This window comes from Trichomonas vaginalis, chromosome V, assembly GCF_026262505.1.
Source record: "Trichomonas vaginalis G3 chromosome V, whole genome shotgun sequence".
NCBI lineage: Eukaryota > Parabasalia > Trichomonadida > Trichomonadidae > Trichomonas > Trichomonas vaginalis.
In genome coordinates, this window is record NC_067207.1 from 6,163,801 (window position 1) to 6,190,885 (window position 27,085).

General features: G+C 35.2%; 12 protein-coding genes and 4 pseudogenes across 16 annotated transcripts, besides 4 other annotated features; 6 read left to right on the plus strand and 10 right to left on the minus strand.

Annotated features, from left to right (window-relative positions):
• Positions 1-15,366: part of a mobile genetic element that runs on past the window's edge.
• Positions 206-749, plus strand: TVAGG3_0287130 (annotated as a pseudogene). The gene has a single exon. A coding segment is annotated over exon 1 (544 nt).
• TVAGG3_0287140 (organellar and viral DNA polymerase type B) lies at positions 1,398-2,312 on the plus strand (the record flags this gene model as incomplete). The annotated part of the gene is made up of 1 exon (XM_001583757.1): positions 1,398-2,312. One exon carries the CDS (start codon positions 1,398-1,400, stop codon positions 2,310-2,312), a length of 915 nt encoding a protein of 304 aa, XP_001583807.1.
• Positions 2,922-3,245, minus strand: TVAGG3_0287150 (uncharacterized protein; the record flags this gene model as incomplete). The annotated part of the gene is made up of 1 exon (XM_001583758.1): positions 2,922-3,245. One exon carries the CDS (start codon positions 3,243-3,245, stop codon positions 2,922-2,924), a length of 324 nt encoding a protein of 107 aa, XP_001583808.1.
• On the plus strand, positions 3,876-4,655 carry TVAGG3_0287160 (KilA, N-terminal/APSES-type HTH, DNA-binding family; the record flags this gene model as incomplete). The annotated part of the gene is made up of 1 exon (XM_001583759.1): positions 3,876-4,655. The coding sequence occupies one exon, from the start codon at positions 3,876-3,878 to the stop codon at positions 4,653-4,655; it is 780 nt and encodes a 259-aa protein (XP_001583809.1).
• Positions 4,981-5,676, minus strand: TVAGG3_0287170 (protein of unknown function, DUF4106 family; the record flags this gene model as incomplete). Its single annotated transcript, XM_051229024.1, has 1 exon — positions 4,981-5,676. One exon carries the CDS (start codon positions 5,674-5,676, stop codon positions 4,981-4,983), a length of 696 nt encoding a protein of 231 aa, XP_051098754.1.
• On the plus strand, positions 5,893-6,351 carry TVAGG3_0287180 (uncharacterized protein; the record flags this gene model as incomplete). Its single annotated transcript, XM_001583760.2, has 1 exon — positions 5,893-6,351. One exon carries the CDS (start codon positions 5,893-5,895, stop codon positions 6,349-6,351), a length of 459 nt encoding a protein of 152 aa, XP_001583810.2.
• On the minus strand, positions 6,368-6,757 carry TVAGG3_0287190 (uncharacterized protein; the record flags this gene model as incomplete). Its single annotated transcript, XM_001583761.1, has 1 exon — positions 6,368-6,757. One exon carries the CDS (start codon positions 6,755-6,757, stop codon positions 6,368-6,370), a length of 390 nt encoding a protein of 129 aa, XP_001583811.1.
• TVAGG3_0287200 (uncharacterized protein) lies at positions 6,823-7,458 on the minus strand (the record flags this gene model as incomplete). The annotated part of the gene is made up of 1 exon (XM_001583762.1): positions 6,823-7,458. The coding sequence occupies one exon, from the start codon at positions 7,456-7,458 to the stop codon at positions 6,823-6,825; it is 636 nt and encodes a 211-aa protein (XP_001583812.1).
• Positions 8,086-8,232, minus strand: TVAGG3_0287210 (uncharacterized protein; the record flags this gene model as incomplete). The annotated part of the gene is made up of 1 exon (XM_051229025.1): positions 8,086-8,232. One exon carries the CDS (start codon positions 8,230-8,232, stop codon positions 8,086-8,088), a length of 147 nt encoding a protein of 48 aa, XP_051098755.1.
• TVAGG3_0287220 lies at positions 8,898-9,433 on the minus strand (annotated as a pseudogene). The gene has a single exon. A coding segment is annotated over exon 1 (536 nt).
• Positions 10,818-11,416, minus strand: TVAGG3_0287230 (uncharacterized protein; the record flags this gene model as incomplete). Its single annotated transcript, XM_051229026.1, has 1 exon — positions 10,818-11,416. A coding segment is annotated over one exon (599 nt), but the record flags the coding sequence as incomplete, so codon positions are not given.
• Positions 11,917-12,269, minus strand: TVAGG3_0287240 (protein of unknown function, DUF4106 family; the record flags this gene model as incomplete). The annotated part of the gene is made up of 1 exon (XM_051229027.1): positions 11,917-12,269. A coding segment is annotated over one exon (353 nt), but the record flags the coding sequence as incomplete, so codon positions are not given.
• Positions 15,268-15,366: a terminal%2Cinverted (terminal inverted repeat of Maverick-3 transposon ID:TVAGG3_0287050).
• Positions 15,367-15,588: 222 nt separating this feature from the next.
• Positions 15,589-17,355, minus strand: TVAGG3_0287250 (cytosolic carboxypeptidase family; the record flags this gene model as incomplete). The annotated part of the gene is made up of 1 exon (XM_001583763.1): positions 15,628-17,355. One exon carries the CDS (start codon positions 17,353-17,355, stop codon positions 15,628-15,630), a length of 1,728 nt encoding a protein of 575 aa, XP_001583813.1.
• Positions 17,356-20,707: 3,352 nt separating this feature from the next.
• Positions 20,708-21,334: a mobile genetic element.
• A 279-nt stretch (positions 21,335-21,613) lies between these two features.
• Positions 21,614-27,085: part of a mobile genetic element that runs on past the window's edge.
• On the plus strand, positions 24,404-24,865 carry TVAGG3_0287280 (uncharacterized protein; the record flags this gene model as incomplete). Its single annotated transcript, XM_051229028.1, has 1 exon — positions 24,404-24,865. The coding sequence occupies one exon, from the start codon at positions 24,404-24,406 to the stop codon at positions 24,863-24,865; it is 462 nt and encodes a 153-aa protein (XP_051098758.1).
• On the plus strand, positions 24,943-25,913 carry TVAGG3_0287290 (annotated as a pseudogene). Its single transcript has one exon. A coding segment is annotated over exon 1 (971 nt).
• TVAGG3_0287300 lies at positions 26,589-27,043 on the minus strand (annotated as a pseudogene). Its single transcript has one exon. A coding segment is annotated over exon 1 (455 nt).

Genomic DNA, 27,085 nt, shown 5'->3' on the forward strand with positions numbered 1-27,085 from the left:
ATCGTTGTGGTCCGACGGTTAAGCACAAACGAATGTCCGACGTCCCACCAAAAAATATTTTTTATTTTTATTGTAAGAACAGAAATGTCAGTCGAAGCAAAAACGTTCACGAACAAATCTAATGGCGAAACATTCACAAAAGGCACTTACAACGGTATTGAAGTCTTTACGTAGAGACAAGGATGGTTATATAAATGCAACAAATATGTGTCAGCAGTTTAGGAAGGACTTTAGAAGGTTGTTGGAAAATAAGTCCTGGGAAGAGTATTTTGAGGCATTTTGTGAAGAATATACCAACCCGCGGAAAACAGCGGGTTGCTTTTTATACAAAATTCATGCAGGAATTCCTGATGAAATCAAACAGGTTAGAGGAATGTATGTAGACCCAAGACTTGTAAACTATATAGCAATGTGGGCTTCTCCAAAATATTGCATAGCAGTTGGAAAAATTATGGACTCCATAGACAAGAAAGTTCATGAGAAATTAGATGAAGAAGAACTTGAAGATACAGTAGAGAATGCAAAACCTTTGTTCGAAGAAGAAGTTAGAAAAATGCATGAAAAAACAAATAGAACATGAACGTGAGATATGTTCTGGTTATAGAGACTCGCCATACGAACTAGACCAATGGGAACAAGAAGATTTAAAGAGAGAATTTAGAGAATATGAACTCGCTAAGATAGCATTAGAAGCTGCAGAAGAGAGGTTAAAAGCTTGGGGTTGTTTTGTACAAAAATATTGTGAGTAAATGAACCATTTTTTTCGACAAAAATAATGTTTATGTTAGAATGTTAGATCTAACATGTTTTCTAACATGTTTTCTAACATGGTCTAAAACTCTTGAATTTGTCAAGACTTCTTCGTAAATGTTTTGTCAAGACTTCTTCGTAAATGTTTTGTCAAACTTCTTCGTAAATGTTTTGTCAAGACTTCTTCGTAAATGTTTGTCAAGACTTCTTCGTAAATGTTTTGTCAAGACTTCTTCGTAAATGTTTTGTCAAGACTTCTTCGTAAATGTTTTGTCAAGACTTCTTCGTAAATGTTTTGTCAAGACTTCTTCGTAAATGTTTTGTCAAGACTTCTTCGTAAATGTTTTGTCAAGACTTCTTCGTAAATGTTTTGTCAAGACTTCTTCGTAAATGTTTTGTCAAGACTTCATCGTAAATGTTTTGTCAAGACTTCTTCGTAAATGTTTTGTCAAGACTTCTTCGTAATGAGCGTAAAAGACCCAAAAATAATGTTTATGTTAGAATGTTAGATCTAACCTCTTTTCTAACCTCTTTTCTAACATCGTAGAAAACTCTCGAAATTCATGAATTTTGACACTTTCACAAAAAACATAAAAAATAAAGTTAGTTTTTTTAAAAAAATATTTTTTTATTTTTATTGTAAGAACATGTTAGCAACAACAGCACCAAACTCGTTAGTCATGAACCCAACTTCAATGTTAGTAGAGATGAAAAGCTTCATTCCTTCTTCATATACTTTCGAAACAGAAATCCAGAAGATAAAGCAAGAACTTTTAACAAGTAATTTAGACTGTAGTGCGAAAGATGAAACAAATGAACAGTATCTTTATGAAATGCAGGACATTATTGACCATTTACCCAAATTGCCTGAAATCCAACAACAAAAACTAACCATTCCCGAATTTGACGAAATAGAAGTCGGACTGACTGACTCAGTAGAAATAAAGAAGTTCATACGAAAGGTTAACTATGAGTTTCTTGGATTTCATTGCAACCACAAAGTCATGGACAAAGATTGCGATATGGTATATAAGAACATCTCTGACATATACAAATCTGGGGAGTTTAAGACCTACGACAACTTTGTTTCGTTAGTTGCAAAATGTGTTTGGCAGATAAGAGATAAAGATAGAAGAGGTAAGATATGGAATGAACAGATAAAACCCGCAACTTTTGAGTTAAAGAGAGCAATTGACGCCTTAGTCATACTAGCAGGTAAGGTTTCAGAATATAACGCAAAAATGAACCCGCAATGTTCAAAATGTAAAGCAGCAATGAGGAAATATAACTACTCCGTCAAAGAGATAGAACGTATGCGAAACGACTATGCAGATTTAAAGAAAGAAGCAGAAAAACCAGCAGAAGATAAAATGAACATGTTAGAATTTCTGAACAAAAACTATCCAACTGCTGACGATTTCCTTCTATCTGACGTCAAGAAGAAATATAAAGAAACCTTCGGTATCGTTAAAACTTTTGACATACTAAAAGAAGAAATAGAAGCTACGAAATTGTTTAGAGTCATGAACCATCGCAACATATACCATGTAAAACGCTTGTAAATAGTTATGTTAGAAAACATGTTAGAAAACATGTTAGATCTAACATTCTAACATAAACATTATTTTTATTGAATTCCGTATGAAATTTCATGAGTTTTGTATGTTTTAGACCATGTTAGAAAACATGTTAGAAAACATGTTAGATCTAACATTCTAACATAAACATTATTTTTATTGAATTCCGTATGAAATTTCATGAGTTTTGTATGTTTTAGACCATGTTAGAAAACATGTTAGAAAACATGTTAGATCTAACATTCTACCCTAAACATTATTTTTGTCTGATTTACGCTCATTACGAAGAAGAAATCATGAAAATTCAAGAGGGTAGAAAAGAGGTTAGATATCGGGTTAGATCTACCATTCTACCCTAAACATTATTTTTGGGTCATTTACGCTCATTACGAAGAAGTTTTGACAAAACATTTACGAAGAAGTCTTGACAAAACATATACGAAGAAGTCTTGACAAAACATTTACGAAGAAGTCTTGACAAAACATGTACGATGAAATCATGAAAATTCATGAGGGTAGAAAAGAGGGTAGAAAAGAGGGTAGATCTACCATTCTACCCTAAACATTATTTTTTGGTCCGGGAACAACTTTCTCTCAATTGGAGCTGTGGCATACTCTTTGCGTAAACGGTTCAGACCTTCTTCGAACTCTTGGTCTCTCTTCGATTTGGATTGAGATTGGAATTTGGATTGAGATTGGAATTGCTGGAACAACCAAGGGTTGGGGCAGTAAGGCATAGGCTGAGGAGGGTTGTTCGGGAAGCCTTGTGGTGGGTAGTAACCTTGAGGTGGAAATTGGTAGTAATTTGGATTGAGATTGGAATTGCTGGAACTGAGGTTGCTGAGGAGACTGTTGTGGTTCTGCAGCTTTCGGTTCTTCTGGTTTGGGAATGGACTCGGTTGGTGGGACGTGGGACATTCGTTGGTGGCTTAACCGTCGGACCACAACGATAAAAATCTCTGCTCCTAGCAGTACTGCTACTGTCAGTAGCAGTACTTTTACTGACAGTAGCAGTACTTTTTCTGACAGTAGCAGTACTTTTACTGACAGTAGCAGTACTTTTTCTGACAGTAGCAGTACTTTTACTGACAGTAGCAGTACTTTTACTGACAGTAGCAGTACTTTATCGTCGAAAACCCTCTCAAATTTTCCTTTTTACTGACATTAGCAGTACTTTTTACTGACAGTAGCAGTACTTTTACTGACAGTAGCAGTACTTTTACTGACAGTAGCAGAGATTTTTATCGTCCAACTTTACAAATGTAAACTTATATCGTTCTATTTTCTTCACTAGGGTCTAACACCAAAGTAACCTATGTACATGAAATTTCACTGCATAAAAGGAAAAAAACCTGCGCGAATCGGGATTTGAACCGAGGTCTTCGACGCCTTTAACGAGGTAGCCCATACCACTGAGCTATGAGCCGCTTGCATATTTTTAAGTAAAATATAGTATATTTGTCATACCGTGAAAGATGACCAAACTTAAAAAAAAATAAAGTTAGTTTTATTTTTATTTATTTTTTTATTTTGTATGTAAAGACAGATATGTCAACAACAGAGAACACAACAACAGTTATAGTCCATGAAGCTATAAATGAAGAATATGAGTACATACAGTTTAACAAACAACTCCGTCTCATTCGTTCGGTCAAAGACGATATGTACCAAATGCAAAGTATTTTGACGGCTTGTTTTGCTCCAGACACTAAACACGCAGACGACTGGTTTGAATTAAATAGCACTCATGAACTCCTCAGTGAGTTTGAACATGAAGAACTTAAAAAGATGTACCAAGACAGACAAAACTTACCATCACATCTAAAAGGTATATATGTTCATAAGTTCCTAGTTAGTTCAATAGCAATGTGGGCTTCACCTCGTTATGCAATCTACATACTTATGCTACTTGACGAACTTTGTACAAAGCAGAGAGAAGATATGATGAAAGAAGACAAAAGCATTCAGAAAAGAATACCACGTTCGGTACCAAAAGGAAAGGAAAAGAACTATAAGTATATGATTTATACTGAAGAGATGGAAAATGAAGAAGATAAAGATATGGTTATGTTGCATTTAGTCAGAAGAAACAACAAAAGCTTTTACGACCTTGCTAAGATTTACAAATCTGACAGAAATTGGTTCTATCGCGAAAACTTACCGATTTCAATGACACCGAATGAAGATGTGAAACAAATAGTTCAAGATACTTTACCTCAAACACACTATGATATGAAAGGTTGTACAATACTTACATTCAAAGAAGATTTGCCATTGTTAAAGGAAAAAATAACAGAGTATTTTGACAACTTCAAACAAGCAGAGTAAATTGCACTCTTTATTTTTCAAGCTTGACTTCAGATGGCTCAGGTAGCTCTATAAAGTAAATTGCCTCGTCAAATCCTTCTGGCATTCCGAGTCCTTCCATCCGACATTCCGAGTCCTTCCATCCGACAAGAAAAAAATTTCCCGACAACTGGAAAAAAATTTCCTTCCGACAAGAAAAAATTTTCCCGACGACAGGAAAAGTTCTTCCTTCCGACAGGACACAAACGAATGTCTCACGTTCCTCTTCCTGAATGCCTTCCAAAGCCAGAAGAACCGACAGCCCCAGCACCACAACAGACTTACTAAGACTAAACACTTACATTTTTCAAGCTTGACTTTTTACAATTTGAACTTTGTTTGCGTAGATATGAATTCTGAAAGAAGTATGAGGGTCTTGTATGACTTTGTACTTCTCCCAAAGTTCATGTCTGTCAAACTTACCTGCCATGGACTCTTTCATAAGTTCCATGAAATCGTCTTCGGACAATCCGGGGAAAAGTACAATGTCAGTAAGTATTCTCTTTACATCCTTACTTAAACTCTTTGCTGTCTGTACACAAATGACAACTGAAATGTTAAAGTGTCTGAGCTTCTTAAGAATTCGACACATGTCTTGTTCTCTATTCTTTAACAAAGGATGAGATGCAAAGTCATCTAAGATAAGAAGACATCTGTGAGGGTAAGTCTTCCAATCGTAAGATTGCAATTTCTTCGAAATGTATTCTATCTCTTTCTGTTTGTTTCTGAAGTGTTTCTTCTCTAATATTCTCTGCATTTCCTCATTTGGGTCTTTAAACTTCGAATTGACATACTCATTTATAGCATTGTACTTCAAAACTCTTCTTTGGTACTTCTTTATCCAATCTAACAACTCAGAGTCTTTTATACATACTAACTTAGACTTTTTTATAATATCTTTGAACGAATTGACGGTTTGGTCAAATTGACCAGAAGTACTACAAATAACAACTAACTCATAGAATGGGTTCTTCTCATCTAGTTCTTGTTGTTGTGCAGCCATTTTAAGATAAGTGAAAGTCTTACCCGACCCAGGCGGTGCAATTAGACCTGTTATACCATTCTGAGCAAATAAGAACTTGTCATGTATGGGTTTTATCTGAGCATTTTCCAATTTCCTCTTGTTCTTATTTAAAACATTCTCAAATTTTTTGTCAATGTCAGCAAACTTTTTTTCTAACATATTTTTAGAAAAATTAAAATTTTTATCTTTTTGAAAATGTCTAGCGATTTCGCTATCTATATTCGAGACAAGCTTTTCGACAGCAAAACATCTGTCGACCATAAAATCTTACATAGTGTAAACAAGAAAGGTGAATTTGTTCTAAAGTTCTGTTTCTGGGAATATGACAAGAACCATAAAACATTAGGCAGAGAAGTCTTAAAATTTGTCAATGACAGACTTGTTGACAGAGATGACGCCTCTTGGAAAGATGAAGTCCAACAAAACTTCTTAGAATGCAAAGAAGACACATGCGCTGTTCTTGAAGATGAAATAGAAAACAGAATAGAAGAGCTATTAAAGGACAAAGAACTTTTACATAAATATGGTTGCGCCAAATTTGACATAACTCCACCAGAGAAGAAGAAGAAGAAGAGAGAAAAGAAAGAAAAGAAAGTAGAAGAAGAGAAGAAAGAACCTGAACCAGTTCCAGAGAAGGGGAGATATGACATGTAAAAATAAAATTTTATTTTTAGAACATTTCTGGGTCAATGTCAATGTTCTCTTCCTCTTTAGGAGCAAACACTGGCTTAGACTCTAAAATCTTTTTACCCAATTTACCTTGAACTTCAACTATCTTAGACTCATAATATTCATAGTCGTCTGCTTTCTTTGGTTCATAAGGTATAACAAGTTTGTATGCTTTGCCTTCTTTAAGGTTTGAAAACCTTCTGTCAAAATTTTCCTTGACTGTTAACAAACCTTCTATGTCTAAGTCTTCAAATTTCGCACCATTTTTAGTCACAATAGCAAACTTAACTGGTTCGATGTTCCAAACTTTGTCAAATGTAGACTTTTCAAAATGGTAGAAGTAAACATTCAAATATATGAATGGGTCTAGTTCTTCTTTAAGTCCTGACATATATTTGTTGACTGAAATATATTTCGTCATCTTTTCTATCGGATAAAAAAATATTTTTTTTAAATTTACTCAGAAAAATTTTTCTTTGTATATACGCCATTCTGAACATCTAAAAGACTTTTGACATTTGCCAAGAATGTACGTTTAGACGCTGCCATATAACCATACTCTTGACAATACTGTTTATACGAATCGTACAATGACCTTTCATCTAAACACTCAAAGTTAGTCTCATCTATAAACAGTTCATATACACTCTTGTTTGCTTCTAACAATGTTTGTCTTTCTTCGGTATGTGGAATTTGTCTTGGATTGAACTTTGAAATATCTAATGTCATGAAATATGAGAACAAGTGGTTGTAAAAGTCAGATGTCAAAGTTTCTGCTAAGTCGTCAAAATATTCTGTATCTTGCATATGAGAATCTGACGTTCTGACAACTACATATCTTCTGTCAGAACTTTCTAACTTCATCGGAACAACATTGTTTGAAACCATAATGAAGTTTGCAACATTTTCACAAACTCTTTGGTCTTTATACTTTCTTTCAACAACTCCAACTTTGTCTGTTATAAGACTCTTCAAAGCATCTGAGTTCAAAACTTTTGTTGTATCTATACTTTGAAGTTCATTGCAAACTATAAGTTTCATATTCTCTATTGAGGAGTTAAACTTGCCACAGATGTTTTCTAAGTTTGTCATATTCGGATTCGAATAACCTTCTAACAGTTTGCATAAGATATCTGTAAAGAATGTGTTCTTACCAGTTCCTTGTTTTCCAATTTAATGAGAGCAGTTTCATTTTTAGCACTTGGATGTTGTAAGATGTTTGCAAACCAACATAAGATATACTCATAGACTCTTTCGTTTCCATTGCATATAATTTCTTTGACATGGTCTAACCAAGCTTCTATAATATTTTCTTTCCATTCTACTTGTTCGTATTTATATCCAGTGAAGATAGAATAGAAGTTTGGAGAAGGTGTATAGAACTTTATACCTCGAACTGAAAATCTTCTAACTTTGACAATAAGATATCCCAAGCATCTAACATCTTCATGCCAACTTGTACGACTTTTATTTTCTTAAGTTTCTGTCTACATTCTTGTTCAGACACTATTGTTGCTCTTGGTTTGTTAAAGACAACATCCCATTCTTTCATGACATAACATTCTGGGCAGAGTCGACATAAATGACTAAACGTTTCAAATTCTCGACTGCTTTGTTATAGTCTCTAAATGGACACATATTTCTGAAGGCTTGGAAGTCATAAAAATCTGAAACATCTATTCTGTACATTTTTATAAAAATAAAAAAAAATATTTTTTTTTATTCTTGACTTTGTTGTTGCATTTGTTCCATTTGTTGCATTTGTTGTTCTTGAGCTATTTGTTGTTGAAGTTGTTCTTGTAGTACAATACTTTCACCAGTTGCATCTTCCAATTCGAAACTTTCTGCCGTCATTGACAAATACATAGGACATAAAAGTTTTACAGGAACAAAGTTTGCGTCAACTAAGGTTAAGTTTATGTTTGCTAAAGTGTTTGAGTTCACTAAAGCTGAAAACTCTGCATTCGAATGAACAATAGGCAAACCAGCAGAGAATGTGTTGTTTATACGCATGAGTATCTTTTGGTCATAGTAGTTTCTGTCGACATTCGAATAACACTTTGAACCTAAGTTTGAAAACAATATATAAAATAGGTGTGCTTAAAGTCAATGGAACAGACAAACCTTGTATGACACCTTTTCCTGTTATAGGAAACTGTTGGTAGTAAAAACCAGATATAAGTTTTGTATTATAGCTCATATCGTTTATAGTAAACTCAGTCGGACATCCAAACATAATGAAACCTGCTCTAGTTGCAGCACATGTTACATCCGTCCTTAAAGTATTAAATAAGTCAACAAAACCTGTTGGTGGTATATCTGAGTAAGTATCTTCAAAGGAGTATTTTTTACCATTCACAACAATAAAATCTTCTGGTGTCAAAAGAGCAAAACAGGCTTTAGTCGTCATCGTGTTTAAGGTCAGTTTACAATATCGTCCTTGAGGACTTTGTAAGTTTGTTGTTATAGAATTATATGACTCAGGGTTTTTAGTCGTAATAGTATAAACCATTGTGTCTTCTGCCATTTACTTAGCAAATAAATTTTAATGAAATGTTGTGGTCGTCAAATATTTTTATGACGTCTGGGAAACTATACTTTAAGTTCAACGTTTCACCTCCTTTCATAACGTATATCTTGTCAATGACATTATATGAAACACCACAGCAACTAACGTCGGGTTCTATTTCTTTGATGTTTATATCGTCTGCCTCTGTCAAAAGTTTCAATAGTTCTTTCAAAATTTCATGAGGTGCGATGACATATGAGTTCACTTTTACAGGGTTGTGCTCAACCAAGTTTAACATTATACCAAAGCTTGACAAATCTTCTCCTGAGTTTTAAGTTTGTCTTTAAGTTGTTGGTAGTCATTTCGAATATCTGCAACAGAACTTAAGTCTCTGCTAACTTCAGGATATGTTGGTTGTTCTTTTACAGGAACTATTGTTATACCATCTTCGTCTTCGTATGGTTTCCCCACTTCAACATCTCTTTCTTTGACATTGACAACAACACTTTGACTGTTTGTTTGAGTTGGTGAATTTAACTTCACATCTGCCATCGCCATTAAACCTTTTGAAACACTTACGCTTCTATTTTTCGGAAATGACATTTTACTTAGAATAAAAAGATGGACGTATTTGAGTATCTCTTCGAATTGAAGCAAAACAAAGTTTACACACACAAACAATACAAGTTCATTGACAGAATAGTTCTTTACACAAACAATGGAAAATGTTATAGAATAGAGTCTTTGCTGAACCAAAATATTTTCATAAAGCAAAGAAAGTTGGTATAACCGAGATGGTGAAAGTTCTTGAAGCAGACAAAAATATAACAACAAAAACTTACAGATATTTCTAAAGGAAAGTTTATCTTACAATATTATGTCAAAACTGGCGTACTGTCAATATTTGACGGAGAGAAGTCAGTTCAAGAACAACTTACTGACCTGCTGCCAAAATCTGCTCGATGGAAGCTGTCGTTATGCCAATCTGAGGAGCCCCAGCAGGTTTCATCGAACGAATCTTCAAAAGAGCATCTTCTGTGAAAAGTGCTATTGGTTTTGTAAACTTCTTTGCTCTCAGTTCATCTGGACCGTCTCTGTCACCAGTATATTGTATTTGAACTGTACCAACAGTTGAAATACCACCCATAAAGTCTTCTGAGTCAGCAAATGGAATGCCAAGCCAAAAGTTTGAACGGTCTCCATTTGTATATTGAGTTTTTTGACCTCCTGTATGAGTCCATACTTTCACATATGGCATAATAGAACTTTGCATTTCAGGGTTAATGGTTGTTGTGAAGTTGTTGTTAAAGTTCATAGCATCTAATGTCAAGTTGTATGACCTCATATCCTCAACTGTAGAATATTCTTCTCTTGGATAATATTTGCCATCTATGTTTATATGATATTTAATACCGGGTTGTAGAAACAAGAATAGTCATTTATAGTTCGTCTGAACAGTACAAACATAGTATCTGCATGTTTCATTGCAGTTGTTAAAGCAATATCTGTTCTTGCACCTGGGTCAGCACTTTGGTTTCCAACTTCACCTGCAAAGTCTTTGACAGATATTTGGTGTATAGGGAACATAAGTGGAACTGCAATATATTTGGCAGCTAAAGCATTTGAAATATCTGGGTCCAACATATAGACTGCAAGTCTGCTTTCTATTCTCTTGCATTCAAACTTTTCGCATGTAAACTTAACTGGGTCCCAAGCAGTTCCAGCAGCATTGAAATAATAGTTTACTTCAGTGTTGAGGTTTGAGAAACCAAAGTCTAAGTCAACTTTGTCTTTGCAAAAGTCGGCGAATGACATTTTATTTGTTCCCACTACTTCTGTAATAGTGAATGGGTCTTGTGTTGGTGCAATGACTAAGTTATTTTTGCTTGGAGTAAGTTCAATAGAAATTTTTCCTGCCCAGTTTGGCAAGTATCTTAAAAACCTGAAGATGAGGAAAGATGACAAAGGAACTCTAAGTTTCAGTTTTACTTTAGTGACAGCATTTCCATCTGAACCAGAAAGGTTAACATAAACTCCTGGAACGTTAGGGTCAAGTCTTCTTATTTTCTCAATAGTTGCATACTGGTCTGTTTGTTCTCTAGCTTGTGGTTGTACTGAGTTTCTTAAAGCGAACCATTCATAGTTTGCCCATGTTACTGTTTGAACTAAGTCAGAGTTAGAATATATCTTATATCCCATGAAAACTTCTGGAGCATATTGGTATCCGACATAGAAAATTCCATTGCAACCTTTCTTGTCAGACAACTTGGCAGAAGGTTTTATTTCAATGTCTTGTTCCACGTATAAGAAAGAGTTGTCAATAGAAATTATATGAAACCTGTCGCAAGCAATATCTACTGTTGTTGAAGAACCTTCTCCAAACTCACCTACGTTTCCATAAGAAACAGCAGTTGTATATTCGTAAGTTCCAGGAACTATTTCTGACCTTCTAATGGCATTGTCGCATTCGTTATACCATTCGGAAACATTTCCATTCATGGCATCCAAAACTGTTGGCGTTATATTCTGAGCGGCGTACATTTCATATGAGTAAAAATATAGAATAGTTGGATTTATATGTCATAATAGAACCCACTCCGACCAAGCTTTACTTTCTTCCTGACTGAGTTTTTAACTCTTCTTTTTCCTTCATTGCCCTCTGCTTGAAGTTGTTGCATCTTTGCATTATGTTCATCTAGTATGTTGCAAATTTCCCATGTCCTTTTTGCCTTTTGGCTCTGGTCGCCCATCTCAGGTAACCTATATCCTAGAAAGAGTTTGTCATAGTCTGTATTTGAGTCTTCGCGTATTGTTTGCATGACTCTTTCCTGAGTTTCCGGTTCAACTCTTCAAACAGTGCCTGTCCATATGGAATATGCTCGTTTCCAAATATATGTTTTTGTAGCCATTCTGGTTTTCTTTCCATGTTACCAACTATATCTTTTGTGAATGGGAAAGCTTTTACCCAATCTTTCAGTCTTGCGTCGTTTATTTCTGTAGTTGGTTTTATTTTGTCAAGGAACATGTTTTTCAATACTAACATTTCATTTGGTACTGTCCATTTGAGTTTTCTTAAATATTCATCCCTTCTCGATTCATCGTCTGCAAAGTAAGTTTTTATGACATTTTGTAAACTTTCGTTTGCAAGGTCATGTACAATAGGTTCTCTTCCTTCTCTCTCCCTAACTTTCTTTCTAAACTCTTCACCAAATATACCATCTTTATGGTTCTGTGTAGTTCTTTGAGATAAATGTTCTAGAACGTCAGGTGTTATATTTCCATCAGCCATGTTCATTTCATACTGGTCCAAAATATCTGCATCTTTCATATCTTTCAATGGCATTAAAGCCGCGCTGAAAATACCAGCTATATCTGGTTCACCATTGACTTCCATTGCGTCTACAACTTCTTGGAATTGTGGTTGTAAGTTTATGAACTACCTATCCGGATTAGCTTTATGACCCCATCTCATTGTAGTTCCATCGTCTGCAGAAACAAAAGTAGGTTTGTTTCCATCTTGGTTAGGTTCTGAATGAACTTTAAACAATGTTTCATTTCTATATGTTTTCTTGAAATTTAACCTTTTATTTTCACCGAGTTCATCCGAAGATTGAACGTTAAATGCTCGTAAGTAAAAAGGGTTGTTGTATTTGTGTACATTTTTTTTCAGTTCTTCCATTCTATGCTGGATATTTTCATCTGATGTTGGAGTCTTTTGTATGTCGGCAAACATTTTTCGATATTCTTCTACTATGTCAGCCGAATTTTTTTTAGACTCTTGGAAATATTCCATATTCTCCGCATACTCTTGTTGAGGGTCAAGATTTTTCGGCTGTTCCAAATCTTCATCTAGTTCTGTGAAGTTAGTTTCCAAAGGAAGGACTTGTTCGTTTCCTTCAGGCTCTTCTAGCTGTTGTTGCTGAACTATTTCTTCCATGTCTGGTTGTATCTGAACTTCTTCCTGTGGAGTTTCTTGTACCTCATCTGCTGGCATTTCATATATTCCGAGACCGTTTTCAACAATTTCCCTATCTACGTCATCCGCATTCATAAGCTTTTGTTCTTTCGTTCCGTCTCTATTTTTTACGCGTTTCATGACGAAAGTTGAATTGTCATTTAGCTCTGACATCAAATATCTCGGAGTAAATTCATCCATGTCATTTGGATGATATGCTATTAAATCATATCCCTTAGCGAGCTTGTATTTTCCAGGTTTGAGATTATATCCGTTTTGGTGCTGAGCCATAAAGCTAAATAGGTTCGGGTCAGTATTTCCATCCTTGAACTTTCTAATAGCTTCTTTATATCTGTCACTAAAGTCAACAGTATCTGGGAAACCACACTCTTCTTTAAGCATTTTTAAGAATTCTTGGTTTCCTTGTTCTCTACTTCTTTTATGTCCTTGCTCTGTTTGTGGTTGTTGTTGTGCAGGGTTTTGAACTGTTGGTTGCTGTGCTGGTTGTTGTGTTGGTTGTTGTGCTGGTTGTGGAGGTGGTTGTTGTGCATGCCTGTGTCTGTGTCCATGTGACGATGTAAATGTTCTAGGTAGTCCTGGTGCAGGTGCTTCTCTTGGAGGGTTTGGTGGTATATAAGTTCCACCAGCTGGCACATATGTTCCATCTGCAGCGTAATGTCCTACCTGACTTTTCGTTTTTAAGAAAGCATTTACTAGGTCTGTTTTGGTCTGTTGTAACTCTTTTTCTTGACTTTTCACAACAGTTGCTCTAACGGCGTCATAGGCACTTTGAACTGCCTGTCTCGTTGCTGCATCTGTTATTTTCGTCATATTTTGTGCTACTTCTTTTAACTCTTTGTCGAAACCTTCAGACTTCAGTTTCTTTCCAGATGAGAAGTCGTTCACTTGTTTCACCTTACTATGAAGAGCTTCGAAAGCGTTCTTAAAGTCAGCATTTGTTAAAGCTTCATTTGAACTATCTTCATCCGCTTGTATTTTTGTCCTTATTGACCCTATGAGTTGGGCTGCTTTAGCGTTGGCTTGGGCATCTAACCAGTCATTGTTAGCTTTTATATATTCTGCGCTTTTCATTGCCTTTTGCATAGCCGCGTCGTTATTTTTACTTTCTTGTGCTAAGTTTTCATACTGTACGGTTTGGTTTTGCAACTGTAAAAGTTTTTCTGCCTTTACATTTGCTTCAACTTCTTTTTTATACTCATCGCTATCCATATATGTCTTCAGGGCTTTTTGTTTTATCTCTTCATCTTTCAGTATTTTATATTGAGTAGTATGGTTTTTCAAATTTATAACATCTTGTTCCATTTTGCTACTTCTGCTGCTTTTTCTGACACTTTTTTCGCATATTCCTCTGTACTTAGTTCTTTCAGTTGTTCTTCTTTCTTCTTTTTCTCTACGTTTAACTCATTGAGTTTCTTTGTGTGTCTGTCATATTCTAGTTTCTTTTCGTTTTCACTTATTTGTTTCTGTATGTCTATGTTTGACTTTTTGACATCTGTTATTTGATTTTTGAGTGAACTCAAATTCATTTGACTTTGAGGGTTATATGCTGTTCCGTCTGCAGCTCCACCATAGCCTGCCATTTTCGCTAAAAGTGCCGCTCTTAAACCTCCACTCTGGGCACCAATAACTCGGTTTAAAAGCATAGGGTTGCTTGACATTTGTTGCAACATAGTGGGGTCATTCATAATTTGTTGTTGCAACTGTTGTTGTGGTGTTAGTTTTACTATTGGATGTTTCAATGCTCCCTTCCTCTTACGTATATTCTTACGTAGCTTACGTGGCATTTTAAGTGAAGTAAAAAACGGTTTTTGACAGATGTTTATATGACACTTTTTGTTCAGCACAAAAAACTACTCGGTCAAAGTGTTGTCAGTTTTGTAAAATAACCGTCCTATCTCCGTGCCTATGACGAAGAAGTCTTGAAAATTCAAGAGGGTAGAAAAGAGGTTAGAAAAGAGGTTATATCTAACCTTCTACCCTAAACATTATTTTTGTCTGATTTTACGAAGAAGTCTTGACAAAACATTTACGAAGAAGTCTTGACAAAACATTTACGAAGAAGTCTTGACAAAACATTTACGAAGAAGTCTTGACAAAACATTTACGAAGAAGTCTTGACAAAACATTTACGAAGAAGTCTTGACAAAACATTTACGAAGAAGTCTTGACAAAACATTTACGAAGAAGTCTTGACAAAACATTTACGAAGAAGTCTTGACAAAACATTTACGAAGAAGTCTTGACAAAACATTACGAAGAAGTCTTGACAAAACATTTACGAAGAAGTCTTGACAAAACATGAAAACATATATAATTTGTGAAAAGCTCCTGGAAGCCCTCCGAATAAAAACTTCATTTATACTAAACATCTTCGGGGGCTAGAAGGCACGAAGTGCCTGGAAGCCATCCCCCAAGAAAAAAAAACTTCATTATACTCATTCATCCTCAGGGCTAGAAGGCACGAAGTGCCTGGAAGCCCCACTACCCTTTTTTTTTTTTTTTTTTTTTTTTTTTTAAATGTTCATTATATGAAATATAAAACAGATATGAACAAATTTCGATTTGTATAAGAATCGATAAAAATCGTTTATATCCTTCACATCAAACTTCGATGAAATTATAGATTGAGAATTGAAATATCATATCATATTCATGTATAAAATCATTTAAGATACTAGATTATAGATAAATTATTTAGCAAAATCATACATGCAATTAAATTCATTTTACTTTTTAGCTAAAACATTCTTTTTTTATTACAAAATAAAAATAATAATCACATATCCTTTGTGTATTGATTCAAAACAAGTTTGACCGCTTCTGGCTTTTCAACCTTTATATCATCAGGTTTGAATGTGAAGAAACTTGGTTTCTTCTCATCAGCCTTTCCATTAATTTCGATAGTTGCATTTACATCTTCCTGCTGAGTTTGGTTTTGTTTCAAATCAGGTGGAGGCATCAAAAGCATTGCTTCTCTACTTGCCAGACTTGATGGCAACAACAATAAATCAGCGATTGCTTTAGCTGTTGCATCTCCTATCTCTCTGTAGTCGTGAATAGTGAACTGTGTGTTTCTTCTTGGTCCGAAATCGCAGCCACCATAAGACATTTCCAATGTGTATGCGAACAAAATCAAGAATCTTCTTCTTAAGACAACTCTCATTGTTCCTTCGTACTGTTTCTGCTTGAGGAAGCTGCACATCTCGTTGGAGAACAATGGTGTATGCTTTGTCATCAAAAGAGGGAAAACTCTTTCTGTTGAATACAAATCTGGATTTTCTTCATTCATGAAACCATAAACAAAGCTGTTGCATGCAGCTGTATGGCCATGGAAATCAAGGAAGAAGTGAATTGGTCGTGTCTTTTGTAATGTTTCGATTAAATCTAACATTGTATGAGCTACAGGATGCAAAAGTGGATCAGGCTGTTGCCAAACACGATTCATGTCATCTCCCGATAACGATGGTCTGTAAAATCCGCATATAACGCCATCAGGATTGATAAATGGAACTAATAACCATGAAAAATTCTCACGAAGCTTGTTTCCGAGTGGAGAATCCGAGAAAAGAGCACTCATAAGGCCTTCCATTGCGAACGATGAGTTCGTTTCGCCTGGATGCGTACGAGCAACTATGATTATTACAGGTTTCTTCTCGTATTGGATGCCTGTAGGTAGCTGAGCGCCATCTTTCCATGATCTTAGTAATTCAACAAGCTTCTCGGAGAACTCAGATACGTTCTCTACCCTAATTTCTGGTGGAGAATGAGTAATTTTACCTTTGTTAGCGAGAATTTCTTCGATAGGTACAGTCTTTTGTATATCAGCATCCCAGAATATAGCAGGAACTGGAACATCGCCAACTGTATGACAAAGTTCTGAAGGTTGATATTTTTGCGGAAGTTTGTTTAAGAAGTTTTTGAGGTCTGTGTATGTGTATGGATATGCATGTGCAAAATACATGGTATCTTTTTGCTTAACTGTGAATGTGAAAGAAAAAGCCCACTCAGGGAATTTTCCTGTTTTCCATTTGAAGTAATTTAAGTTTTCTCCAATGCGCTGCCAGCCAATTCCTTGCTTGGCATCGTTCTCTGAGTAAACGCACGCTTTCGATCCCTTATAATGAAGATTACATTGGCGATAAAAGCCGCAGATAACGAAAAAGTAGTCGCCTGGCTCAAGATCTTCAACTTTGAAGAAGAACCATTGAGTTGTAAGTTGATCATTTGGATCAGGAAGTAGGTGAATTTCATAATCTTTTGGACCTATTTGGTAAACTTGTCCGCAATTGCCGCATTCAAAATCACCACTAAATTTTGGTCCATTGGTTGCTACTGGAACACATGGATCGTATACTAAATCGTATTGTTTTCTAAAATCTTGAGGATTTACTTCATGAAAATCATAGTTTTTGAATGGAGCGCCTGGATGATTGTTAGGCATCTGCATTGAGATAGGTTTTGTTAAACGAATATTAGGTTTACACTGCCAATCAGGTGCTGCCATAAAAAAATTATCTAAAGAAAACGAAGTTTTATTTTTATCATTGTAATTGAAATCTTCTTTTTACACACCAATAGGCTTGTTGGGCTCATACCTTTCAATTTACTATCCCAAGATGCTTTGTTATTCAGAAAATTTTTGATCGAGAATACATTGATCAATTACAGCTTCATTAATAGGATGGACAATTCCAGTTCTAGCTAAAATGCAACACCATGAGATTTAAACTTTAATAAATCAATGAAATCAAAATTTGGAATCGGATTTTCTTAGAAAAGTAAAAATTTTAATAATTAAAAAAAAAAAAAAAAAAAAAAAAAAAAAAAAAAGGTAGTGGGGCTTCCAGGCACTTCGTGCCCTCTAGCCCTGAAGATGTTTAGAATATGAGAGAGGTCCTATAAACCGGAGAAAGTGTCATATAAACATCTGTCATTTTACTCAGAATTTTCATGAAATTTACACCAAAAATATATTTTAGGGTAGAAGGGTATATCTAACCTCTTTTCTAACCTCTTTTCTAACCTCTTTTCTACCCTCTTGAATTTTCATGAAATTTACACCAAAAATATATTTTAGGGTAGAAGGGTATATCTAACCTCTTTTCTAACCTCTTTTCTACCCTCTTGAATTTTCATGAAATTTACACCAAAAATATACTACTAGGGTCATTTACGATGAAGTCTTGACAAAGTCTTTACGAAGAAGTCTCAACAAAGTCTTTACGAAGAAGTCTCAACAAAGTCTTTACGAAGAAGTCTCAACAAAGTCTTTACGAAGAAGTCTTAACAAAGTCTTTACGAAGAAATTCATGAAAATTCAAGAGGGTAGAAAAGAGGTTAGAAAAGAGGTTAGATATACCCTTCTACCCTAAAATATATTTTTGGGTCATTTACACTCATTTACGAAGAAATCTCAACAAAGTCTTTACGAAGAAGTCACAATAAAACATCTGTCAAAAACCGCTTTTAACTTCACTTAAAATGCCACGTAAGCTACGTAAGAATATACGTAAGAGGAAGAGAGCATTGAAACATCCAATAGTAAAACTGACACCACAACAACAGTTGCAACAACAAATGATGAATGACCCACTATGTTGCAACAAATGTCAAGCAATCCTATGCTTTTAAACCGAGTTGTTGGTGCACAGAGTGGAGGTTTAAGAGCGGCACTTTTAGCGAAAATGGCAGGCTATGGTGGAGCTGCAGACGGAACAGCCTATAACCCTCAAAGTCAAATGAATTTGAGTTCACTCAAAAATCAAATAACAGATGTCAAAAAGTCAAACATAGACATACAGAAGCAAATAAGTGAAAACGAAAAGAAACTAGAATATGACAGACACACAAAGAAACTCAATGAGTTAAACGTAGAGAAAAAGAAGAAAGAAGAACAACTGAAAGAACTAAGTACAGAGCAATATGCGAAAAAAGTGTCAGAAAAAGCAGCAGAAGTAGCAAAAATGGAACAAGATGTCATAAATTTGAAAAACCATACTACTCAATATAAAGTACTGAAAGATGAAGAGATAAAACAAAAAGCCCTGAAGACATATATGGATAGCGATGAGTATAAAAAAGAAGTTGAAGCAAATGTAAAGGCAGAAAAACTTTTCAGTTGCAAAACCAAACCGTACAGTATGAAAACTTAGCACAAGAAAGTAAAAATAACGACGCGGCTATGCAAAAGGCAATGAAAAGCGCAGAATATATAAAAGCTAACAATGACTGGTTAGATGCCCAAGCCAACGCTAAAGCAGCCCAACTCATAGGGTCAATAAGGACAAAAATACAAGCGGATGAAGACAGTTCAAATGAAGCTTTAACGAATGCTGACTTTTAAGAACGCTTTCGAAGCTCTTCATAGTAAGGTGAAACAAGTGAACGACTTCTCATCTGGAAAGAAACTGAAGTCTGAAGGTTTCGACAAAGAGTTAAAAGAAGTAGCACAAAATATGACGAAAATAAACAGATGCAGCAACGAGACAGGCAGTTCAAAGTGCCTATGACGCCGTTAGAGCAACTGTTGTGAAAAGTCAAGAAAAAGAGTTACAACAGACCAAAACAGACCTAGTAAATGCTTTCTTAAAACGAAAAGTCAGGTAGGACATTACGCTGCAGATGGAACATATGTGCCAGCTGGTGGAACTTATATACCACCAAACCCTCCAAGAGAAGCACCTGCACCAGGACTACCTAGAACATTACATCGTCAGACACAGGTGGACACAGCAACAACAGTTCAAATGCACAACAACAACCACCACAACCAGCACAACAACCAACACAACAACCAGCACAGCAACCAACAGTTCAAAACCCTGCACAACAACAACCACAAACAGAGCAAGGACATAAAAGAAGTAGAGAACAAGGAAACCAAGAATTCTTAAAAATGCTTAAAGAAGAGTGTGGTTCCCAGATACTGTTGACTTTAGTGACAGATATAAAGAAGCTATTGGAAAGTTCAAGGATGGAAATACTGACCCGAACCTATTTAGCTTTATGGCTCAGCACCAAAACGGATATAATCTCAAACCTGGAAAATACAAGCTCGCTAAGGGATATGATTTAATAGCATATCATCCAAATGACATGGATGAATTTACTCCGAGATATTTGATGTCAGAGCTAAATGACAATTCAACTTTCGTCATGAAACGCGTAAAAAATAGAGACGGAACGAAAGAACAAAAGCTTATGAATGCGGATGACGTAGATAGGGAAATTGTTAAAAACGGTCTCGGAATATATGAAATGCCAGCAGATGAGGTACAAGAAACTCCACAGGAAGAAGTTCAGATACAACCAGACATGGAAGAAATAGTTCAGCAACAACAGCTAGAAGAGCCTGAAGGAAACGAACAAGTCACTCCTTTGGAAACTAACTTCACAGAACTAGATGAAGATTTGGAACAGCCGAAAAATCTTGACCCTCAACAAGAGTATGCGGAGAATATGGAATATTTCCAAGAGTCTAAAAAAAATTCGGCTGACATAGTAGAAGAATATCGAAAAATGTTGCCGACATACAAAAGACTCCAACACCAGATGAAAATATTCAGCATAGAATGGAAGTACTGAAAGAAAATGTACACAAATACAACAACCCTTTTTACTTACGAGCATTTAACGTTCAATCTTCGGATGAACTCGGTGAAGATAAAAGGTTAAATTTCAAGAAAACATATAGAAATGAAACATTGTTTAAAGTTCATTCAGAACCTAGCCAAGATGGAAACAAACCTACTTTTGTTTCTGCAGACGATGGAACTACAATGAGATGGGGTCATAAAGCTAACCCGGATAGGTGGTTCATAAACTTACAACCTCAATTCCAAGAAGTTGTAGACGCAATGGAAGTGAATGGTGAACCAGATATAGCTGGTATTTTCAGCGCGGCTTTAATGCCATTGAAAGATATGAAACATGCAGATATTTTGGACCAGTATGAAATGAACATGGCTGATGGAAATATAACACCTGACGTTCTAAAACATTTATCTCAAAGAACTACACAGAACCATAGAGATGGTATATTTGGTGAAGAGTTTAGAAAGAAAGTTAGGGAGGGAGAAGGAAGAGAACCTATTGTACATGACCTTGCAAACGAAAGTTTACAAAATGTCATAAAAACTTACTTTGCAGACAATGAACCGAGAAGGGATGAATATTTAAGAAAACTCAAATGGACAGTACCAAATGAAATGTTAGTATTGAAAAACATGTTCCTTGACAAAATAAAACCAACTACAGAAATAAACGACGCAAGACTGAAAGATTGGGTAGAAGCTTTCCCATTCACAAAAGATATAGTTGGTAACATGGAAAGAAAACCAGAATGGCTACAAAACATATATTTGGAAACGAGCATATTCCATATGGACAGGCACTGTTTGAAGAGCTTGAACCGGAAACTCAGGAAAGAGTCATGCAAACAATACGCGAAGACTCAAATACAGACTATGACAAACTCTTTCTAGGATATAGGTTACCTGAGATGGGCGACCAGAGCCAAAAGGCAAAAAGGACATGGGAAATTTGCAACATACTAGATGAACATAATGCAAAGATGCAACAACTTCAAGCAGAGGGCAATGAAGGAAAAAGAAGAGTTAAAAACTCAGTCAGGAAGAAAGTAAAGCTTGGTCGGAGTGGGTTCTATTATGACATATAAATCAACTATTCTATATTTTTACTCATATGAAATGTACGCCGCTCAGAATATAACGCCAACAGTTTTGGATGCTATGAATGGAAATGTTTCCGAATGGTATAACGAATGCGACAATGCCATTAGAAGGTCAGAAATAGTTCCTGGAACTTACGAATATACAACTGCTGTTTCTTATGGAAACGTAGGTGAGTTTGGAGAAGGTTCTTCAACAACAGTAGATATTGCTTGCGACAGGTTTCATATAATTTCTATTGACAACTCTTTCTTATACGTGGAACAAGACATTGAAATAAAACCTTCTGCCAAGTTGTCTGACAAGAAAGGTTGCAATGGAATTTTCTATGTCGGATACCAATATGCTCCAGAAGTTTTCATGGGATATAAGATATATTCTAACTCTGACTTAGTTCAAACAGTAACATGGGCAAACTATGAATGGTTCGCTTTGAGAAACTCAGTACAACCACAAGCTAGAGAACAAACAGACCAGTATGCAACTATTGAGAAAATAAGAAGACTTGACCCTAAACGTTCCAGGAGTTTATGTTAACCTTTCTGGACAAACTGCAGCAGCAGTAACCAAAGTAAAATTGAAACTTAGAGTTCCTTTGTCATCTTTCCTCATCTTCAGGTTTTTAAGATACTTGCCAAACTGGGCAGGAAAAATTTCTATCGAACTTACTCCAAGCAAAAATAACTTAGTCATTGCACCAACACAAGACCCATTCACTCTTACAGACGTAAAGGGAGCAAATCAAACTCATTCGCCGAATTTTGCAAAGACAAAGTTGACTTAGACTTTGGTTTCTCAAACCTCAACACTGAAGTAAACTACTACTTCAATGCTGCTGGAACTGCTTGGGACCCAGTTAAGTTCACATGCGAAAAATTGAATGCAAGAGAATAGAAAGCAGACTTGCAGTCTATATGTTGGACCCAGATATTTCAAATGCTTTAGCTGCCAAATATATTGCAGTTCCACTTATGTTCCCTATACACCAAATATCTGTCAAAGACTTTGCAGGTGAAGTTGGAAACCAAAGTGCTGACCCAGGTGCAAGAACAGATATTGCTTTAACAACTGCAATGAAACATGCAGATACTATGTTTGTACTGTCAGACGAACTATAAATGACTATTCTTGTTTCTACAACCCTGGTATTAAATACCATATAAACATAGATGGCAAATACTATCCAAGAGAAGAATATTCTACAGTTGAGGATATGAGGTCATACAACTTGACATTAGATGCTATGAACTTTAACAACAACTTCACAACAACCATTAACCCTGAAATGCAAAGTTCTATTATGCCATATGTGAAAGTATGGACCCATACAGGAGGTCAAAAAACTCAATATACAAATGGAGACGTTCAAACTTTTGGTTGGCATTCCATTTGCTGACTCAGAAGACTTTATGGTGGTATTTCAACTGTTGGTACTGTACAAATACAATATACTGGTGACAGAGACGGTCCAGATGAACTGAGAGCAAAGAAGTTTACAAAACCAATAGCACTTTTCACGGAAGATGCTCTTTTGAAGATTCGTTCGATGAAACCTGCTGGGGCTCCTCAGATTGGTATAACGACAGCTTCCATCGAGCAGATTTTGGCAGCAGGTCAGTAAGTTGTTCTTGAACTGACTTCTCTCCGTCAAATATTGACAGTACGCCAGTTTTGATATAATATTGTATTATAAACTTACCTTTAGAAATATCGGTCAGTTTTGTTGTTATATTTTTGTCTGCTTCAAGAACTTTCACCATCTCGGTTATACCAACTTTCTTTGCTTTATGAAAATATTTTGGTTCAGCAAAGACTGCTATTCTATAACATTTTCCATTGTTTGTGTAAAGAACTATTCTGTCAATGAACTTGTATTGTTTGTGTGTGTAAACTTTGTTTTGCTTCAATTCGAAGAGATACTCAAATACGTCCATCTTTTTATTCTAAGTAAAATGTCATTTCCGAAAAATAGAAGCGTAAGTGTTTCAAAAGGTTTAATGGCGTGGCAGATGTGAAGTTAATTCACCAACTCAAACAAACAGTCAAAGTGTTGTTGTCAATGTCAAAAAGAGATGTTGAAGTGGGGAAACCATACGAAGACGAAGATGGTATAACAATAGTTCCTGTAAAAGAACAACCAACATACCCTGAAGTTAGCAGAGACTTAAGTTCTGTTGCAGATATTCGAAATGACTACCAACAACTTAAAGACAAACTTAAACTCAGGAGAAGATTTGTCAAGCTTTGGGTATAATGTTAAACTTGGTCGAACACAACCCTGTAAAAGTGAACTCATATGTCATCGCACCTCATGAAATTTTGAAAGAACTATTGAACTTTTGACAGAGGCAGACGATATAAACATCAAAGAAATAGAACCTGACATTGCTTGCTGTGGTGTTTCATATAATGTCATTGACAAGATATACGTTATGAAAGGAGGTGAAACGTTGAACTTAAAAATATAGTTTCCCAGACGTCATAAAAATATTTGACGACCACAACATTTCATTAAAATTTACTTGCTAAGTAAATGGCAGAAGACATAGTGGTTTATACTATTACGACTAAAAAACCCTGAGTCATATAATTCTATAACAACAAACTTACAAAGTCCTCAAGGACGATATTGTAAACTGACCTTAAACACGATGACGACTAAAGCCTGTTTTGCTCTTTTGACAACCAGAAGACTTTGTTGTTGTGAATGGTAAAAATACTTCTTTGAAGATACTTACTCAGATATACCACCAACAGGTTTTGTTGACTTATTTAATACTTTAAGGACGGATGTAACATGTGCTGCAACTAGAGCAGGTTTCATTATGTTTGGATGTCCGACTGAGTTTTACTATAAACGATATGAGCTATAATACAAAACTTATATCTGGTTTTTACTACCAACAGTTTCCTATAACAGGAAAAGGTGTCATACAAGGTTTGTCTGTTCCATTGACTTTAAGTACACCTATTTTATATATTGTTTCAAACTTAGGTTCAAAGTGCTATTCGAATGTCGACAGAAACTACTATGACCAAAAGATACTCATGCGTATAAACAACACTTTCTCTGCTGGTTTGCCTATTGTTCATTCGAATGCAGAGTTTTCAGCTTTAGTAAACTCAAACACTTTAGCAAACATAAACTTAACCTTAGTTGACGCAAACTTTGTTCCTGTAAAACTTTTATGTCCTATGTATTTGTCAATGACGGCAGAAAGTTTCGAATTGGAAGATGCAACTGGTGAAAGTATTGTACTACAAGAACAACTTCAACAACAAATGCAACAAATGGAACAAATGCAACAACAAAGTCAAGAATAAAAAATATTTTTTTTTTATTTATAAAAATGTACAGAATAGACGTTTCAGATTTTTATGACTTCCAAGCGTTCAGAAATATGTGTCCATTTAGAGACTATAACAAAGCAGTCGAGAATTTGAAACGTTTAGTCATTTTGTCGACTCTGCCCAGAATGTTATGTCATGAAAGAATGGGATGTTGTCTTTTAACAACCAAGAGCAACCATAGTTTCAGAACAAGAATGTAGACAGAAACTTAAGAAAATAAAAGTCGTACAAGTTGGTATGAAGATGTTAGATGCTTGGGATATCTTATTGTCAAAGTTAGAAGATTTTTCAGTTCGTGGTATAAATTCTATACACCATCTCCAAACTTCTATTCTATCTTCACTGGATATAAATACGAACAAGTAGAATGGAAAGAAAATGTTATAGAAGCTTGGTTAGACCATGTCAAAGAAATTATATGCAATGGAAACGAAAGAGTCTATGAGTATATCTTATGTTGGTTTGCAAACATCTTACAACATCCAAGTGCTAAAAATGAAACTGCTCTCATTATAATTGGAAAACAAGGAACTGGTAAGAACACTTTCTTTACAGATATCTTATGCAAACTGTTAGAGGGCTATTCGAACCCTAATATGACAAACTTAGAAAACATCTGCGGTAAATTTAACTCTTCAATAGAGAATATGAAACTTATAGTATGTAACGAACTTCAAAGTATAGATACAACAAAGGTTTTAAACTCAGATGCTTTGAAGAGTCTTATAACAGACAAAGTTGGAGTTGTTGAAAGAAAAATAAAGACCAAAGAGTTTGTGAAAATGTTGCAAATTTCATCATGGTTTCAAACAATGTTGTTCCGATGAAGTTAGAAAGTTCTGACAGAAGATATGTAGTTGTCAGAACGTCAGATTCTCATATGCAAGATACAGAATATTTTGACGACTTAGCAGAAACTTTGACATCTGACTTTTACAACCACTTGTTCTCATATTTTTATGACATTAGATATTTCAAAGTTCAATCCAAGACAAATTCCACATACCGAAGAAAGACAAACATTGTTAGAAGCAAACAAGAGTGTATATGAACTGTTTATAGATGAGACTAACTTTGAGTGTTTAGATGAAAGGTCATTGTACGATTCGTATAAACAATATTTCAAGAGTATGGTTATATGGCAGCTTCTAAACGAACATTCTTGGCAAATGTCAAAAGTCTTTTAGATGTTCAGAACGGCGTATATCAAAGAAAAATTTTTCTGAGTAAATTTAAAAAAAATATTTTTTTATCCGATAGAAAAGATGACGAAATATATTCAGTCAACAAGTACATGACAGAAGTCAAAGAAGAACTAGACCCATTCGCTTATTTGAATGTTTACTTCTACCATTTTGAAAAGTCTACATTTGACAAAGTTTGGAACATCGAACCAGTTAAGTTTGCTATTGTGACTAAAATGGTGCGAAATTTGAAACTTAGACATAGAAGGTTTGTTAGCAGTCAAAGAAAATTTTTGACAGAAGGTTTTCAAACCTTAAAGAAGGCAAAGCATACAAACTTGTTATACCTTATGAACCAAAGAAAGCAGACGACTATGAATATTATGAGTCTAAGATAGTTGAAGTTCAAGGTAAATTGGGTAAAAAGATTTTAGAGTCTAAGCCGTGTTTGCTCCTAAAGAGGAAGAGACATTGACATTGACCCAGAAATGTTCTAAAAATAAATTTTATTTTTACATGTCAAATTTCTTTTTCTCTGGAACTGGTTCAGGTTCTTTTTTTCTTCTCTTCTACTTTCTTTTCTTTCTTTTTCTCTCTTCTTCTTCTTCTCTGGTGGAGTTATGTCAAATTTGGCGCAACCATATTTATGTAAAAGTTCTTTGTCCTTTAATAGCTCTTCTATTCTGTTTTCTATTCATCTTCAAGAACAGCGCATGTGCCTTCTTTGCATTCTAAGAACTTTTGTTGGACTTCATCTTTCCAATCGGCGTCATCTCTGTCAACAAGTCTGTCATTGACAACTTAAAGACTTCTCTGCTTAACGTTTTATGGTTCTTGTCATATTCCCAGAAACAGAACTTTAGAACAAATTCACCTTTCTTGTTTACACTATGTAAGATTTTATGGTCGACAGATGTTTTGCTGTCAAAAGTTTGTCTCGAATATAGATAGCGAAATCGCTAGACATTTCCTAAAAGATAAAATTTTTAATTTTTCTAAAAATATGTTA